This window comes from Polypterus senegalus, chromosome 7 (genome assembly GCF_016835505.1).
Source record: "Polypterus senegalus isolate Bchr_013 chromosome 7, ASM1683550v1, whole genome shotgun sequence".
NCBI classification, from domain to species: domain Eukaryota; kingdom Metazoa; phylum Chordata; class Cladistia; order Polypteriformes; family Polypteridae; genus Polypterus; species Polypterus senegalus.
Genome location: NC_053160.1, coordinates 116,428,617 through 116,446,103, shown reverse-complemented (window position 1 = coordinate 116,446,103; position 17,487 = coordinate 116,428,617). Strand labels below are relative to the sequence as shown.

The window sequence follows — 17,487 nt, the reverse complement described above, 5'->3', positions numbered from 1 at the left end:
AAAATTTACTTCAGCTTCCACCCTGTCTTTGCAGCTCTATTGACAAAGCCTTGCTTCTGTCTTTTTCCTTTGTGACTGATAATCTGTAGTGTTAAGGTTAACCACAGTAAAAGGAAGGTATGTCTTTGTAGCAGCCCTCCACACTTAAAATAATGGTAATGATGACGTAAGTGTGAAAACCAGTTGAATCAGACATACAAAGGGTGTATGCACAAAGGAAACAGAACACCAAGTACAAAATAAACAGACAAGTGAAATTGTACATTTGTTCTTATCATGATTGCACAGGTCCTGACTCCCATCTACCTGGTGGGGTAGCACATTCACTTGTCCACCAAATGTACCACCAAGACCTCTCTTCTTCCCCTCTCTTCACCTCCCTGTCTTTCCCTCTACCTCTTTTATAACATTTGGTGTTTGTCCCAACACTGTTTATTCTAAATCTTACTCCCAAATTCAGACTTTAAATCTGTTTTTGGTTAGAATTACTTTCTAGATCACAATAATTATGATTTTAGAATAAGTACACTGGACTAGAAGTAACTGAAGCAACACCTGATTTTATGGCACTTGAGAGCTTTTAATTATACGAAAAGAGTTCTATATTTCAGGAGTATGTCTATTGCCTTAACAAGGTAAATTAACCACAACATCTCTAGTCCAGGGCAATTTACTGAACAATATCAATCACAAGGAGGTATGAATTTCTACTGGTATGTCTCTGTTTTTTCACAGAAGGTGAGGCATCTTTATTATCTGCTGTGTTTCTCCAGTGACCTCTGGCAACATTTCATGCCTCTGCCCCTTACCCTCTTATTCTTCAAGGGCACCCATTTCACAGACAAGGCCTAATGCTCCATAGTGGCTTGAGCTTTTTACAGTGTCATATACAAGGCCTCTCTACTGCTAACTGTGACTTTTTTATTCTTTGTGACACCCTTGTTACCTTATTCTGTCATCCCTATGAAATTGGAAGAAGTCCAGCACTGCTACCAGCTCTGAAGTAACAGAAACCACTGGAAGCCAAGCACACCCTTCTACATTCCAGAGAAGTCTTGATTTAAGTGGTCTTAATGGATCAGTTTCATCCACAAATTTGATTCTCTGAAGTGGAAACAAAGCTAGACTCTCACATGCCTTGTGTATGGATCACATGGTCACATGGTCTTGCTCACATCACTCATATGGTTGAAAGTCTGCAGTCAGCAGTGACACACAACATAAGTTTCCTACAGGAATAGGGCTGTATTTGGACAAGGGGAGTTAGTGATCTGGTCAGAATGGTTAGATTTTTATTTTTATTCAAAGCAGTACATGCAGTTTCTCATTTATCAAGGGAGGTATCTGATCAATTAGAACTTCATTCTTCAGCAGAGCAATGACCTGAAACACACTTCAACAAAAAGATGCAGTTTTAGTGTATTCCGCTTTATAGTCATGGAAGAAAAGTGAGGTAGCAACCTTGAGGAGCTCCAACATTTAAGATACAGTTTGGCAAGATTTCAGTATCAGTTTTTTGTTACCTTTTATTGGACCATTACAGCATTTAGAATTCAGATGGAGAATTATAAAAGTGTATTGACATAGACCTTTACTGTGCATTGACTTTTTATTTCATTGTTTAGAATGAAATAAAATTGATTCTTATCAAGTCAGTGCTTAACAGTGTTAGTCTGGTGTTCTGTCATTGCATTTCTAAATTTTTTATTGGAGACCATTTACTTTTTAACTGTGTCTGAGACATTTAGAACTGTTTACCTGCACTTTTAAGGTATGTTCTCTTTGGACCACACACAGTAATAGTTTAGATTTCATTGATTCATTTATTAAAGTATGGCTTGTTAAAAATTGCAAGTTCCCATATTAATTAATGTATTGATCACTAATTTTATTAAACTAATCAATTTTTATTATAGAGAGTGCAGCAAACACCATTAGAAGGTGTTTTGTAGAAGAAACAATATAATAATATAATATTTAACTGAAAAATTATGAGTAGAATAAAATGATGTAATCAAGTAGAAATTAGAATGCAGTATTCATATATGCTAAAGGAAACAATTCCACCCTAGGGGGGTAAACGTTAACATTATACAAAGTTATTGTCTGTTATATCTGCATTTGTATCACTCTTTAATTTAATATTGTTCTTTATCAGTTTGCTGCTGCTGGAGTATGTGAATTTCCCCTTGGGATTAATAAAGTATCTATCTATCTATCTAGAATATAAACCTATGGAAGCAAAGAAATCTCTGAAATCATGCTGGCTAGTACCTCGTAAATCATAATTATACATTGCGTTAATAAGTAAGCAAATTTGTCATATGTAAACAGTAAAAATTTTAAGTTAATTTTATCTGTATTCACTTTGTTTTAACTTATTTATGCAAAGGCAGTTTTACAGCTCACATTACATAATCGATCACCTTGATTAATTTCTTTAAGCATATGAAAAGAAGAAAATAGAAAAAATATTAATAGATAGATAGATAGATACTTTATTAATCCCAAGGGGAAATTCACACAATCCAGCAGCAGTACACTGACACAAAGAAACAATATTAAATTAAATAGTAATAGAAATGAAAAAATGAAAAAAATAAAAATAAAATTAATGTTAGCATTTACTCCCCCTTACTAATAAGGAATGCCTCCAGTAACAAGATGTCCAAACAGTAAAATGTCAACAACACATGGACTACTACTACTGTAAAATGACTACAGTATATACACCTTGTAGGATGTTCAATTCTTAGTAAACTTTAATGAGAACTGATTCAGAGGAACTTGATTTTTGTCTGCATCTGAAATTGAAATGTTTATATTTTAATCTTCTATCCAAATGAAGCCCAAACAAATTTAGTCCTTATCAAAAACAAGATAACAGATATGGATGAAAATGTTTAACATACAGTACCATATTCTTTTTATCACCACCATTGTTAAACATGCTTTATCCTTTCATGGAATGACAACACTGCATGCATGACCAGAAACCCTGTGCAGGGCACCAGTCCAAGCCAGTGTCCACTCATTCATACTGTGGCCAATTAAGAATTGTTGATCTACCTAATCTGCACTTCTTTGGGGATGTGGGGGGGAAATCAGAGTAACAAGGAGGAAAATGGAAAACACATTTGAACTTCACACAGAAAACATCCAGGTGCAGGATTCAAATTCAGGATATGAAGTAACATTGCTAACCACTGTGCTACCACGCTGTGACTTTTTTTTTCTTTTATTCAATAAAACATCTAAGTAAAAAATGCAGTTAAATTTACAGGAAAATCCATTTATTATTTAACTGTTTCATCTGCTAATTAAAGATGTGCACAAAGAAATGACTACAGTGGCTGAAACCCCTGCCTTTACCCCTTCAAGTGCCTGTTTCTGCTTAGGACCTAAGTGACTGCTTTCAGTCACAAGGTATTTGATAGAAAGTATGGTCTGTGATAACTATTGTTGTTAATTCCACAATAAAATGTGTAATAGATATTTATGTGCTGGTTATGCTTTGTATGATGCTATAATATTGAAGGTAGCTGTATGTTCAAGCCACACATGTTTATTTTGCTTATAACCCCACCTTTTTTATCAGACTCTGGCCACTTTAAAAATTATTACAGATTATGAAATAACTGTTTTTCACAGGGTGCCAAATTTTCTCCCTATCAACTCAAAGCTATTGTAATGAAACAAAGCACTGTAAAACTGTGTGTCCACTGGTGTGTCTGCTCCCTCTAAGAAAAAAGATGGTCTGATTTTGGAATTCACATTTCTCAGTACCATTTGAACATAGTTGGGTCATCTGTGCTGGCAAAACAGATAGTATTATATTTTGCGTACACCTGCCCTAGCAATTCTGAGTATGTTTAAATAGTTTCATGTTAATTTTGTGTTTCCAACACTGTTTCAGTTGCTGAAAAGCGATGTCTGATTAACAGCAATTGCTAAACAAAGTTTTTCCAAGTTCAACTGAACAAAGTACATAATGAAAAATCAATATGAATGACTTTCTGATGTTCTGATTCTGTTTAGAAAAATGTCACTATTAAGGAAGGTAAAGTAATGTCAGTCTATCAAAAATAAAAGATCCAAAAGGAAGATTTTGCCATAAAATCCAAAATCTGGTAAAACCTAGAAAGCAAAAGAGTTAAATAAGTTTTTTAATATTATGGATTAATTATAAGGCATATAGTACTCTATTGTTCTTCAAGGATCTGGATCATAATAATTTTAATTTTCCTTGTTAAAATTCTCATGCTCAAAAAAGAATGGTTCAATATAGTACCAGATAATCAGTTCTTCTGGCTTCCTGGCTCCTTTGATTTGATGTGCTATGATATGGGATCTTGCTGTTCAGGTCCATTTGGCATTAAATGTAGCAAATCAGAATCCGATGTAAAACAAAAGCCCAGTGATAATGTTCCAAATCTGGTAATGGCAACTTTCCCTTTCCTCTGTTTTGAACCAAAGCTGATTGCTTAACAGACAGCCTTTTTATTCCATAAAAAACAGAAGCAAGGAGCTAATATTAGACTGGTATTTAATAGGAGGAGAGAGGGAACAATAGCACTGAAACATGGTACTTTTAAGAACTACTATATGAAGGGCTCTAGGAGTCTGGAGCACTAAATGGACTTTTAGCCTTTTCTTCCTGCAAATAAAGCAGGCTGTTCTTCACTGTTAAAGTGAAACTAGGACTAGGCCTTCTCTTTTGCTTTTATGTCTCTTACTTTTTTAGCTGTTGATTTACTGAACAGCTATGTATTTTGTTGTGGTTGTCATATTGCTGTGACATCATGTTGCTGTACATGAACAATAATTCATATGCATTTCACCTTGTTGACCCTGTGCAGTCAAGTTGATATATACTGTAAGCAATCTGTCACCCTTTTGGATGTAGTTAAAATGAATTCTCTCACTCTGTCTTCATGATGTTTCTTTTATTGCTTGAAAATCTGGTTTAGGTATCTTTCTTTGTATTGATTCTAGTGATGTTTTAGTTTTGGTCCTGTCCTTATTATAAATAATGCCCTCCATTTATATTTGATCGTTTGTACCTTTGTTTTTGGTGAATTCTTCAATTCATTAGATTGATGTAGTATATGTCTAGCTTAAGAGACAACATACACCCTTGTGGACAATATTGGAAGCTTCTCCTCCTATTTAGCTTAGCTTTAAAACTAGGTTGGCAATTGATACAACTAGAGGCTTCACACCATTACAAATGTTCAGTTCAAGGTCATGCTTAATTTTTCTTTCCTTTTGCCTGCTTTAATCATAACAAAATAAGATTAGATGCTTAATCCAGCCTTGGGTTGCAATAAGATTCTGAAGTAAAGGTCCACTGGTGGGAAGAAAGAATAGAGTCTCGAATGAGTGAGTAAGAGGGAGAAAGAGAGAGAGAGAGAGATTCTAGCAGTACCTGTCATTTGTTTATTTATCCTAACTTAGAATTGTACTCAACAAATTGAAGTCTAGTAGTGTGTGCAATGCTTTTCTTAGCTTTTCTAATAGCTGTTTTGTTTCTTGTTCTCCATTAAGGTGCTAACACTACTACACCTGTCATTTCTTCAAACCAAAAAAGAGGCGCAATGGAATGTGTTAAAGGACAAACACAGTCTACTGAAGGTCCTGATCTTAAATCATCTGTGTTGGTAGTTCCAAGAAAAATTCAGTGTGAGGTGAGAACACATTTCTAATATTTACAAAAACAACTGCATGTCAGGATTTTTAAAATATTGCAGTCAAGGAACTGAATTCATATTTTTAAATGAATGCATAAATAAATAATGCCTTTGATAAATCAGCATTAAGATTTTAATAAAACATGTAAAACAAAATTAGGTATTACCTAGTTCTTATTTATAAATATGTTCAATACAAAAATACATTTTAAATTTTAAAAACATTTAGAAGCTCAAAAATTGTAATTACTTTTGTAAAAGTAATGAAATGCATAAGATAATAAGGGATGGGCTCAAAGGTAAATAGTTTAGTAGATTAATATAGGCAAGAAATGGAACTTTTAAAGAAAATGAAATGGAGTCTAGATTTTCTAATTATAAACGTTTACACACCAAATTCAGTATATTTCACTATGTATTTTTATCATGGGGCGGCACGGTGGCGCTGCTGCCTCGCAGTTAGGAGACCCAGGTTCGCTTCCCGGGTCCTGCCTGCGTGGAGTTTGCATGTTCTCCCCGTGTCTGCGTGGGTTTCCTCAGGGCGCTCCGGTTTCCTCCCGCAATCCAAAGACATGCAGGTTAGTTGGACTGGCGATTCTAAATTGGCCTTGGTGTGTTTGTGTGTGTCCTGCGGTGGGTTGGCACCCTGCCCAGGATTGGTTCCTGCCTTGTGCCCTGTGTTGGCTGGGATTGGCTCCAGCAGACCCCCGTGACCCTGTATTCGGATTCAGCGGGTTAGAAAATGGATGGATGGATGGATTTTTATCATGCATAATAAATGCAAGCATCTATTTAATAATGGTATTAATTTCTGTATTAAGTAATGTTTATCAGTGCAATTATAAATTATAATTACCTATAATTAAAACCATTACAGTAACATTATCAGTACCAATTATCTTTTTAATAATGACTTTATTTATTTATATTTATCTTTTTATTCCTTTTTTGAACTTAGTATTTTAGACTTATTATTGCTTTTTTTTTTGGTATTCCTGATTTTTATTTCTTTTAATTAGATGTTATTAATATGACCTTTTTGCTTGTTTCTATTGTTCATTAAGTACATTTAATTACTATTTCTTTGTGTGGTCAGGGTCTCTCAGTTTACTTTCCCACATGGTGGCATATCATAACTAAATAAACCTAGTGCTTTTTTAGTAAGCAAATTGCTGTTCTGAAAGGCAATTAGTTGATTAGAAACACTGATTCTTCATTCAGGTAATGGTTGTTTGGCCTTAAAAGATTACTAATTGTAACTGAATGATAAATTTGGATTTGGAGTGTGTATTTGCCTAGACTCTTAAGTTATTTAACCTGAGCATCAAAAAAGAAAAGTATACCAGCTATTAAAAAAAAAATTGTACTTATTATTTTTTTAGTCCAGTTGAATAGATTGTGTCACCATGTTATCCGCTTTTAACACAATATTTATTTAGTACATTATTACACACATAACTTTATATTTAATTTCTGAACAAGAAAAGCTCCTATGGAAACTACCAACATGCCAAAAATCCTTTTACATTGATTTATGGGTGGCAATTTTGCCCAGGTTTCTAGCATTTAGTAATGTTTGTGTGAGAGGGAAGTGTTATAACCATGAAAGGAGTGCCAAGAGTTAGTTGCTTTGGACAGGAGGAATTACTGCTGTGAAGGAAATGGAGTCAAAAAGAGGAAGCTGAAATATTGCAAGGCATAGTAAAAGTGCTGTTAAATATGTTGTCCAACCTCTGCACAAAAGAAAGATTTCAAGTAAATGCACCTGGGATGCCTAAGATAGTGCAGGTTTTCAAAATATGAAATATAACCATTACAACCAAGCTTGATTAAGAATGGGTTCAGATGTGAAGTCAAAGACAGCAAAATTAATTATTTTTTTGTTTTAACAACATCAATTGGCATGGCATATTATAACTTCAGGAAGGGTAAATGCAACACTCTAACATGACAAACTTAGCCAGATTTCCTCAGGGTTAAACAGCATGAAGTAGATTTTAGTTACCTGTTTTAGAATGGCCTGTCTGCTCAAATGTGCACTCCCACAAGATCTCCAACCAGCTGCTCAAATAGAAAGGAGACTGTTTAAAGAAACCATTTCTTATTATAAAAACAGTTAAATGAGATTTGCAGCATTTTTTAAAGAACTGAGTTCTCACATTGTAGTTAGACATGTGTTTCTGATGTTTTCTAAGCATTTCTGTCAGTCTTTCTGTTTCTGTGTGCATCCATTTATTGTTAAGCAGTGTCAAGCGGTTTCTGAGATACTGTATGTGAATTTGAGATCTGATAGGCTGTGTTAGGTGAGGCTGAGGTGTGTTGTCTGTTTAGTGATGATGGTGTTCAGGAAGATTGTTATTACCCCAGCAAGGAATTAAGACTACTCTTATTGTCTTATCAGGGTGAAACTGTTAAAGAACTTCAATATATGCTATCATGTTTGGCTTAAAGCACTTCTTTTATTATACCTACAAATGTCAAGAGCATAGTATAGCAATTTCATAGTCATGCAGAACTATAGCAGACATTTCAAATTGAAAGCGGTTGAGAGCAAAGATTCTCAACCTGGGGGCTGCAGAAAACTTTAACTGGGGCCATAAGATGAATAAAAATAATTATAAAATTAAAAAAATAAATAAATCACTAATGTCAAGTTATAGAATGGGTGTCAATATCTGAAAAAATGTTGCATCTCAGCCATGCTGCAGCATGGCAGCTATGTGCCAATTGGGTCTGGCAAGAATGGCAGAGAGCGCCACTGATTCAGGGCAATATGCCAATAACACAGACAGGAAAAGAGGGGATGGCACTGTGATTGGGTGAAATAAAAAGTAAGGTAGTGAGTATGTGAGCTGGATTGAAACAGTGTGAAATCCAGTGGCTTGGTCATCATTGCAGTGTGCGGAGGTGCAGAAACCATGGTAAATTTAGAAGTGGACGGTGAACAGGTGTGAACTCTGGCCAGACACTAAGCAGGAGACCAATATTAGAGGAGCAAGGTACAAGAATGTTATGGATGTATTTTCAGTAGCTAGGGTGTCTCACATGGCTAGAATAGTGAGGTTTTTCTAGCAGGTAGATACTGAAAATGCATTTTAATGACAGATGTAAATGTAATCCTGATAAATAATACTTGAATTCAATCTATATATGAAACAAAACTTGAACAGGGTCTTTAAGACAACTGACAGTCACTGCATGCTGTATGTAATGTATTGTAGAGGCTATGTAGTTGGTTTGGGAAGAAAGTACTGTGTAGGATATAATTTATTTTACAATTGTAAAAAGAAGAGAGTATAAGCCAATCATAAAAGGAACTGAACAATGAACTATTCATGCCTAACGTTAATCCAAGCAGTATAGCTCATTGTAACTATTAATGTATAGTTAGAATAGAAACCAGCAGGTCACAATGACTTAATCAGAAAAAGCATAAAGAAGGAGACATACCACAGTGCCATAATGTGTCTCCTAATGGAGGCACTGGTCGACACATGCCACTCTATTCACATTTTAAAGTTGCACAGGTCTCAAGTTAAGTTATGAAAAAAATTAATTCAACAATTAACTCTGCATTTATAAAAATTACTTTTATTTATTTATTTTCAGAAATATATTAAAACTTTATACATCATGCAAAAAGTAATGCCTTGTTGGGTATTGAGCAGCTTTTATTTTTATTGTTATCAAAATATCTGCAGTGCAAATTTCTATATTTTCACAATTTCTGGTTATTATTTATCCATAAAAATGGCAGCTCATTTTATGTTATGATTAAGAAATTCAGGCACTAGTAAAAATAACTTATTTAATGAAAACACACCAACTGTGATTCCTAAGTTTGTTCCATTTTTAAAAAATACTGGAACTGTAATAGCACTAGCAGAAAATATGAATTTGTTAATAAATGTAAGTTCAAAAACATGCACCTTTATCAAGAGTGTAGCAAAAGTACAAGAGGGGAAATATCATATAGGGCGGCTCACACAATTTCATGTGGTTTACAGAGGGACCTTGGAGGAATAAAGGTTGAGAACCACTGGTTTAGAGTATCCCCTCCATGGCTGTAAAACTCAAACTGAAAAAAGTCTGACCGATATGTCATGTACCCCTATAACAACTCTGTATATTTTGGAATAAAATGATCTCTGAGAGATCTGAGTAGATTGCAAACTAATTAAATGAAAAGACCAGAATCGAGGAGGCAGAAATGTAGCCTTGCCTATTAGAATATGTGGCCTCCAGGGACCGCACCAGCTCCCAAAACCCAATACAGACAGACAGACACAAGTCCAGCAACACAAACAGCTTTTACATTTTTATGGGAAATTCTTCTCACAAGTGTTTCTCACCTGCCCAACACAGTACAAGCACAAATAGTTAAGTGGCAGTCAGCAATTTTTTCTCTTCTTCTCTCTCTGTCTGTCTTGGCTGCATCCTTCCTCCAGCTAGCTTCGTCTGCCCTCTCCCAACTCTGGCTTCTAGGCCAGTAGCAGATGGCACCTTATATGTGATACACAGGTGTACTTCTGGTGTCTCATACGATTGGTCCGGAGCAATTCCAAGTAAGGTGGAAGCCCGATGATGCAGGGCCTCTGCAGTCCCTTCAGCACCCCCTGGCAGCAACCCCGGAACCCAAAAGGGCTGAGCCACCAAACTTTATGTCCCAGCATGCCCCATGGGAGTCCAGGGTCCTGTAGCAAACCAAAGGGAGTACTGCCATCTAGTGATCTGGGAATATAATGCCCTGAGCTTGCTTTTTTCACGGTCCTTCCCATTAAGAAGGTCTCCCAGCTGGGCAAGGGCACCTGCTGTCTACCACAAGTACTAAAAAAGTGAGGAAACACAATTTTAAGTCCACAATGCAACTGGTAATGAGCTGCCAAGTGCAAAATAGAAACCGCAACTAGAGTTAATGAGATATAAGAAAGTGCATACACTAGTAGTGATACTGAAAAAAATGCAAGGATAGAAGAGCCAAACCATATTTATATGGAGGAAATGTAGAAATTCAGGAGCAGGAATATAAGAAATCTACAGATGTCAATGAATGTGTATAGTTATAAAATGGGTCTGTGGTGGGTTGGCGCCCTGCCCTGGATTGGTTCCTGCCTTGCGCCCTGTGTTGGCTGGGATTGGTTCCAGCAGACCCCCAAGACCCTGTGTTCAGATTCAACGGGTTGGAAAATGGATGGATGGATGGATGGATGGATAAAATGGGTCTACTACAGACATATTCTAGAAATTGTGCCTCTAATATAGCACATGTTTAAGCAAGTGAGAAATTATTATTTGAACACTGTCTAACAACATAGAGCATATACCTCCCACTAGACAACTGTTGCATGCTCACTGCTAAATAGATAAAAAGTATGTTCCAGAACCATTCAAATAATACAAGTGTATCCAGGCAGTTATTAACCCTTAAAGGAATATTACACGTTGATGCTGTTTAATAGGAGTACACTTTCTACTATTCTGGATTTTAAAAGAAAATCAATTTACCACTCAAATGCAAATTTTGTATGTACGGTAACTAGAAGATGCAAGGTGGGTGGGAGTTTTTAAACTTACAGTATATACTGTTCAGATAGTATGAATTATAAGGTCTCATTATCTGAAATGTTTATTATATATTGAGAATTTTCACTTAATGTAGAATAGATCTGCGCAGTAAAATTAAATTTACACAATGATAATTCAAATAATCATACAAGAATGTAATCATGCAGTGTGCCAATCAGTAAAGTATAGAAATCCATAGACGTTCAATAAAATATGCAAAATGTAAATATAAGAATGTACAAAAGTGTGCACTCTATAGTTTGCAGGGAGGCCTGTTCAGAAAGGGGACTGCAAGCAGGAAAGGGACTTGGCTCACCAAGGCCTTAGAAGGGAGGCGAGAGCAGGCGCTAGCACTACTGATACTTGTTGGCAGGCCATAACAAAATGACTGGCTCCTGTAGCCTAAGGAATTAGAAACCGTTTACACTGCTGTTCTGGTGATGCTGACCAGACTGTTATTTTCAATGTGTGTAAAGAAGCCCACCCTGAGTTTTCATTGTGGTTACTGTTTTGTGTCATTAGCATTTTAATGTTACTCTATTTGGCCGTGATGCTTCATTAATAGCTCATTTTATCATATCAATATTTAAACAGTGTTTAAAAAAGACACACCTTTTAATATTTCTGATGACAAGAAAGGCATGGATTGTAAATATTTACATTGACTAATATTTATCCATGGGAATAAGCAAATCATTATTTTGGGGGTGTTGATTTTTGCTGTTTGTAGATAAATATAGTTTTGCATTTCACTAACTTATATCTTTAGTGCTTTAGCTCAGTTTTGACATGTACATTGTTTTAGTTTCCTTGAATAATTATATTATAAAAGTATTTTGAAAATTATTTTCATTGCAGATTTACTGCTAGAAGGAATTTGTTAAACAATTTTTACAGTAGTATTTGTTTTACTGTTTATATTATTCCAAAGTAGTTGCAGAAGGTTCCATCACATATCATTTTCAGAGTGTACATACAGCAAATAGAAATGAAAAAACATCTAAATGTTTACTTTTGTAAAATATGTGGAACATTAATTTAATATGTACTTTATCTTATTTAAAGAAAAAAGATATGGATAATGCAAAAATCCATATTCACTCAAGGAGAATGAGATAATTATTAAAATATGCATAAATATGTAAGCCTGTATAACCTAGTTTATGCCATAACACGGATTTAAGCTATGGCTTTAAATGATAATCGAGCAATGATAACAAAGTTCACTACTCAACACTCAAAATATATAGCAAGGTTCAGCCTTGTTAAAAACAACAGAGGAATTGTGTGTTATGGTGTCCTGGGTAAAGGAATAAATTAGATTCAGGCCCAGAAGGTGGAGGCTTAAATGGGCCTGTTGACCATAAGGCTAGGGACCTTAGAGTCACGTGGTGAGAACAATGAGGTTTTGTCTAGCAGGAGGAAGGAGGCCAGAGGTGTTGAATAAGAGGGTGAAAGGCGATAGTAAAGATGGTTTTGTTAAGAGACAAGAAGAAATCCTTGTGGCAGACAGATCTAGGGTTTTTATTTTGTCTATTACTTTCATAAATCGCCCCTGTGTATGTTTTCATCTTCAATGCCATTATTACTTTTTTAATAAAACAACTTATTTTGAATTACAATTTGGCTTATTTAGTATTACTCTGAATTATTTCCTGAATTTCTTCCATGGTATCAAATCTTCTTCCCTTCAGTCTTAATTTTAATTTTGGGAAAAAAACAAAGTGACTCTGGGTGTTGGCCTACTTCTCTTTTTAATGAGTGGGGGTTGAATTGAATTTAATTTTGTTAAGTTTGAATTGTTTGTATGGATTTATACTTGCTTTTAATAAATTCAATAAAAAATTAAGCCATGGAGAGCAAGATTGGATGAATTTGAGGGGTTTGGAGGAGTGTGGTGTGAACTAACAACTACATTGTTTTTCATCAAAAATACTTTGATAATGTGGTGCTAAACAACATTTTTTCCTGATGCTTTCCCATTGATTCTTCAGCAGGTCAGTGTTATGTCAGAGAAACAGGATTATTGGTGTCTGAGATAGCTGGGTAACAGAGGTAGTTTTTACCACAAGTCACCCAATTCATGTGACCATGTTAACCCTTAATCAGGTTACTGTTAAGAATTTTGCCTCCGCAAGTATTTGTTTCACTTTCTTTCAGCAGCCAATTTTCCACATGCAAATGTACAGCCAATTACATTATTCCTTCTCCTGGTTGAAATAATCTGTCTCAGTATTTCAGAAATAGCTTCATTTATGTTGATGAGCTGAACATACAGTGCTAAACTCTGCAACACAATCTCAAGCGCAGTAGGGTACCATGTTAAAAATAGTCAGAATACCTTTTAAAGTAATGAGTAACCTAATGTAATACAAGGTGAGACACAAAAATTACCAAATTGGTACAAAAAAAATGTATTGATGAATTATAGCATTCTAAATATTGTCACCTTCTATATAATCCCCCTCCCGATCTCTACACCACTCCATACGTATCTTCCATTGATTGAAACAGTGCTGGAGGACTTCTTGCTTGAGGCTCTTCAACAAGCTTGCCGTTTTTGTCTTCACTTCATCCATTGAAGAAAATGTGTTCCCTTCATTTTCAGGAACAAGTAAAAATTTACTGGGAGCTAAATTGGGCGAATAGGGTGGATGTTTGAGGACAGGAATGTTTTTGTTAGTCAAAAACTGATTTACGGAAAAAGAGAAAATTTGCAAGAAATTTGATGTTGATTCGCTTTTAGATTTTTTTCACCCTACATTATCACGGCAACTAATGTAGCGATTGTTGTGCAAATACTGACTGGGCTATTCACAGGATATACTGTACCTAGCCAGTTAGTGGATTGAGAGGGCTTGTAGGAGGGGATATAGTTCTATGATTCATGTCCGGCTTACCTCCAGTCAGTTTTCCAGGAAAGTCCCAAGCCCAGTCTGGTTATTTTTGTGTCTCACCTCGTATGTATCGTACTGAAGTAAAAACACCTGTGTTATTATTATTCTAGCTGCACTGGACGCAAGGCAAGGCTTAATTGTATACCCAAGAAGAAAAGCATGAGCTGTGAGCAATCCAATAACAGATGCCTATAAAAAAGGGTCAGTTTGACTAATCATTTTTTAAAAACAAGAACATTATCACGGGTGTCATGCTTATTTTTGGATTCGCAGGGTGTTTAATCCCTTTTTACACAGTTTAATGACATTAGAGTGTTTTGACAGTGGAAAACTCCAGGGTTTCATTTAAAACACTTTTTGTTCATTTGAGCTTGAAAATATGTGCATGTAAAAAAACAGAAAAATGCTTACACTAAAAAATAATCTGATTTATAAAACCTGGCATAAGCTCATTTCTACACAATTTACCCTTTATAAATCACAATCACTTTGTAAATGTGTGTTTGTAAATGTGCCTCAATCACTGTCCTGAAACATCCATATATAGATCGTGATAATCAACCTCATAAATATGTAATCACAATGCTGCAGAACTTCATTGCCTGGTAGAGCAGCCTCTCATCTGATGCATTCAAGAATACCTGGCAGCTCTCTGCTAGTGAGAGCACAACATCATGCACAGCATTATTGCGCTGTTCCTCTGTGCTCTGGGGGTCAGGGAAAGGTGTAAAGCATCAGTGTCTGAGCAAGTATCTTCTATTACCTGGCACATGTAATCACAAGATTGCTTTGACAATGATTACTGCTGGTCAATATGTCAGCCACAATGTGCAGTACCAATATGTCAAAGCTAGTTTGCTTCAAAATAAATAAATCATAGGATGACCAAGGCCACTGAGTGACAACGTTTGTCATTCTCTTCTTAGCATCACAGACTTGTGCATTAATGGAATGTCACTGCTCACTGATAACAAAATCAACTTCATTCTCGCTAGCTGCCCTTGAGGTGTAATATGTTTGTCATATGAACAATCATTATAATAATAATGTGGTGATATGTATTACTATGCATATGTGTTGTCATTAAACATATTTCAAATTATCGTTACTTATATGAGCTCAGAATATTTATGTTGATTCCTTGTTAAGCCAGGACTTTATAGTGTGCAATAAGTGAATCCACTAGTGGTTGCATTAGGAGAAACAATTTCCAGATGGACTGGCATCTTGTCTAGGGCTTGCTCCCACCCCATGCCCAGTCTTAATTCAGTACTTTTTAGAAGCCCCTTTGTATGCAGTTACAGCTTTGAGTCTTCTTAGGTAAGTCTCAACAGCTTTACACACCTGGATTTTGCCATTTATCCCTTTGTTCCTGACATGCTTTGTCAAGCTCTGTTAGACAGGATGGGCAGAGTCAGTAAATAGCTATCTTCAGTTCTCTCCACAGGTGTTCTGTAAAGTGCAAATCTCATTTTGACTGGTCCACACACAGACAGTGACTTGTCCCAAAACCACTCCAGCATAGTCTTGGCTGTATGCTTTGAATTATTGTTGCTAAAACTGTCGCCCCAATCTGAAATTGTGAGCTGTTTGATCAGGTCTTCTTTAAAGACCTCTCTGCATTTGGCTGCATTCAACGTTCCCTCAGCTCTGACCAGTGTGCCTATCCCTGCCACTGAGAAACACTACCATACTTCATCGCAGAAATGGTATTAGGCAGGCAATGAGCAGTGGTTGGTCTTTACTAGAGATAGTGCTTGGAGCGCTGCCCAGAAAGTTCTAGTTTTGTCTGATCAGACCAGATAATCCTTTTCCTCATGTTCTCAGAGTCCAAGCAGGCTGTCATATGCCTTTTACTCAAGAGTAAAGGTAGCTTTTATCTAATTACTCTATCATAAACACCTGATTAATGAAGCACTACTGTGATAGTCATCCTTCTGACAGATTTTCTCATATCAGCAGAGGACTTTTGAGGCTCTGTTAGTGTGACCACTGACTTCTTGGTCACCTCCATGAAAAAGGCCCTTCTTGCCAGGTTACTCAGGTTGGCTGGATAGCCAACACTAGGAAGTACACTGCTGGTTCCAAACTTCTTAGATTTCACAAGTATTGAGGCCAATGTACTCCTGGGAGCACTCAAAGCTTAATATCATTGCTTTATATCATTGCCCTTATTATTATTATTGCTCTTATTATTGCATTGATTACAGAGGTCTAGAGAGCGCTCCTTGGACATAATTAGTTAGTTTTTTGACTTGTAGTGTGAATTGTGGGACCTTATACACTTTATATACATATTTAAACTATGTCCAGTCAATTCAGTTTGCCACAGATGTACCTCAATCAAGTTCTAGAGACATCCCAAGGATTATTTAAGGAAATAAATGTAACTGACCAACAGTCTGGAGTGCTATAGTAAAGGGTCTATAGACTTACAGTATATTTTGGTTTCCCCACTAAACCATGTTGCAGTCCTTAGCAAGTTTTGCATTAATTTAACTGATATATATATATATATATATAGTGACAGACGGCTGGGGTTCTTACCCGGCCGGGACGCCTAGAAGGTCCGGAAGGTGGCAGTAAAAGCTTCCGGGTCAGGAGGACACAACCGCCCTGGATCAGGAGAGGACCACGGGAGAGGAGGAGAGACTTTCCAACTCGTTGGGACCCGTGGCCACTGCCAGGGGCGCCTTAAGCCTCCTAGAACCCGGGAGAACATTACTTCCGCCACACTTAGCAAGATGGCGGAGGAACCTGCCAGGGACGCCCGGAGTGCTTCCGGGGCAAGGGCAGCACTTCCGCCACACCAGTAGGTGCTGCCGGAAGATTGTCACCAGCCACCTGGAGCACATCTGGGAATAAAAGGCGCCGCCTCCCAGCAATCTGGGAGCTAGAGTCGAGAGCGGGAGCAGGACGAAGCTCCCAGGAGAAGATTGGTGGCTAAAAGACTGATGAAAAGAAGGTTTATTGGGGAGATTAATTGCTGTGTGCATTATGTGGTGTTTGTGACTTTATTCCTGTGATTATTTGTGATTAATAAACATGTGGTTTTTTATAAAGATATCCATCCATTACCTAACCCGCTATATCCTAACTACAGGATCACGGGGTCTGCCGGAGCCAATCCCAGCCAACACAGGGTGCAAGGCAAGAAACAAACCCTGGGTAGGGTGCCAACCCACAGATATATATATATATATAGTCACAAAACAGACCACAGGTGTTTGGGGCAGCCACCCGTATATTGTGCCTTATCTGCAAATGGGTTGAATTGGTAGTGTTGTTCACAGGTTATCCAAAACAGAATTGATTGTAAAATGAAAAGATGGCAG

The 17,487-nt window shown here is 36.6% G+C and overlaps 1 protein-coding gene across 1 annotated transcript in view; it reads left to right on the top strand.

The window, feature by feature from the left end:
* LOC120532063 (B-cell scaffold protein with ankyrin repeats-like) overlaps positions 1-17,487 on the top strand; it is a 213,612-nt gene that overhangs the window by 12,907 nt on the left and 183,218 nt on the right. Inside the window, exon 3 of the mRNA XM_039757970.1 lies at positions 5,548-5,687. Within this exon, the coding sequence (XP_039613904.1) occupies positions 5,548-5,687 (140 nt within the window). The remainder of the gene's footprint in view (positions 1-5,547; positions 5,688-17,487) is intronic.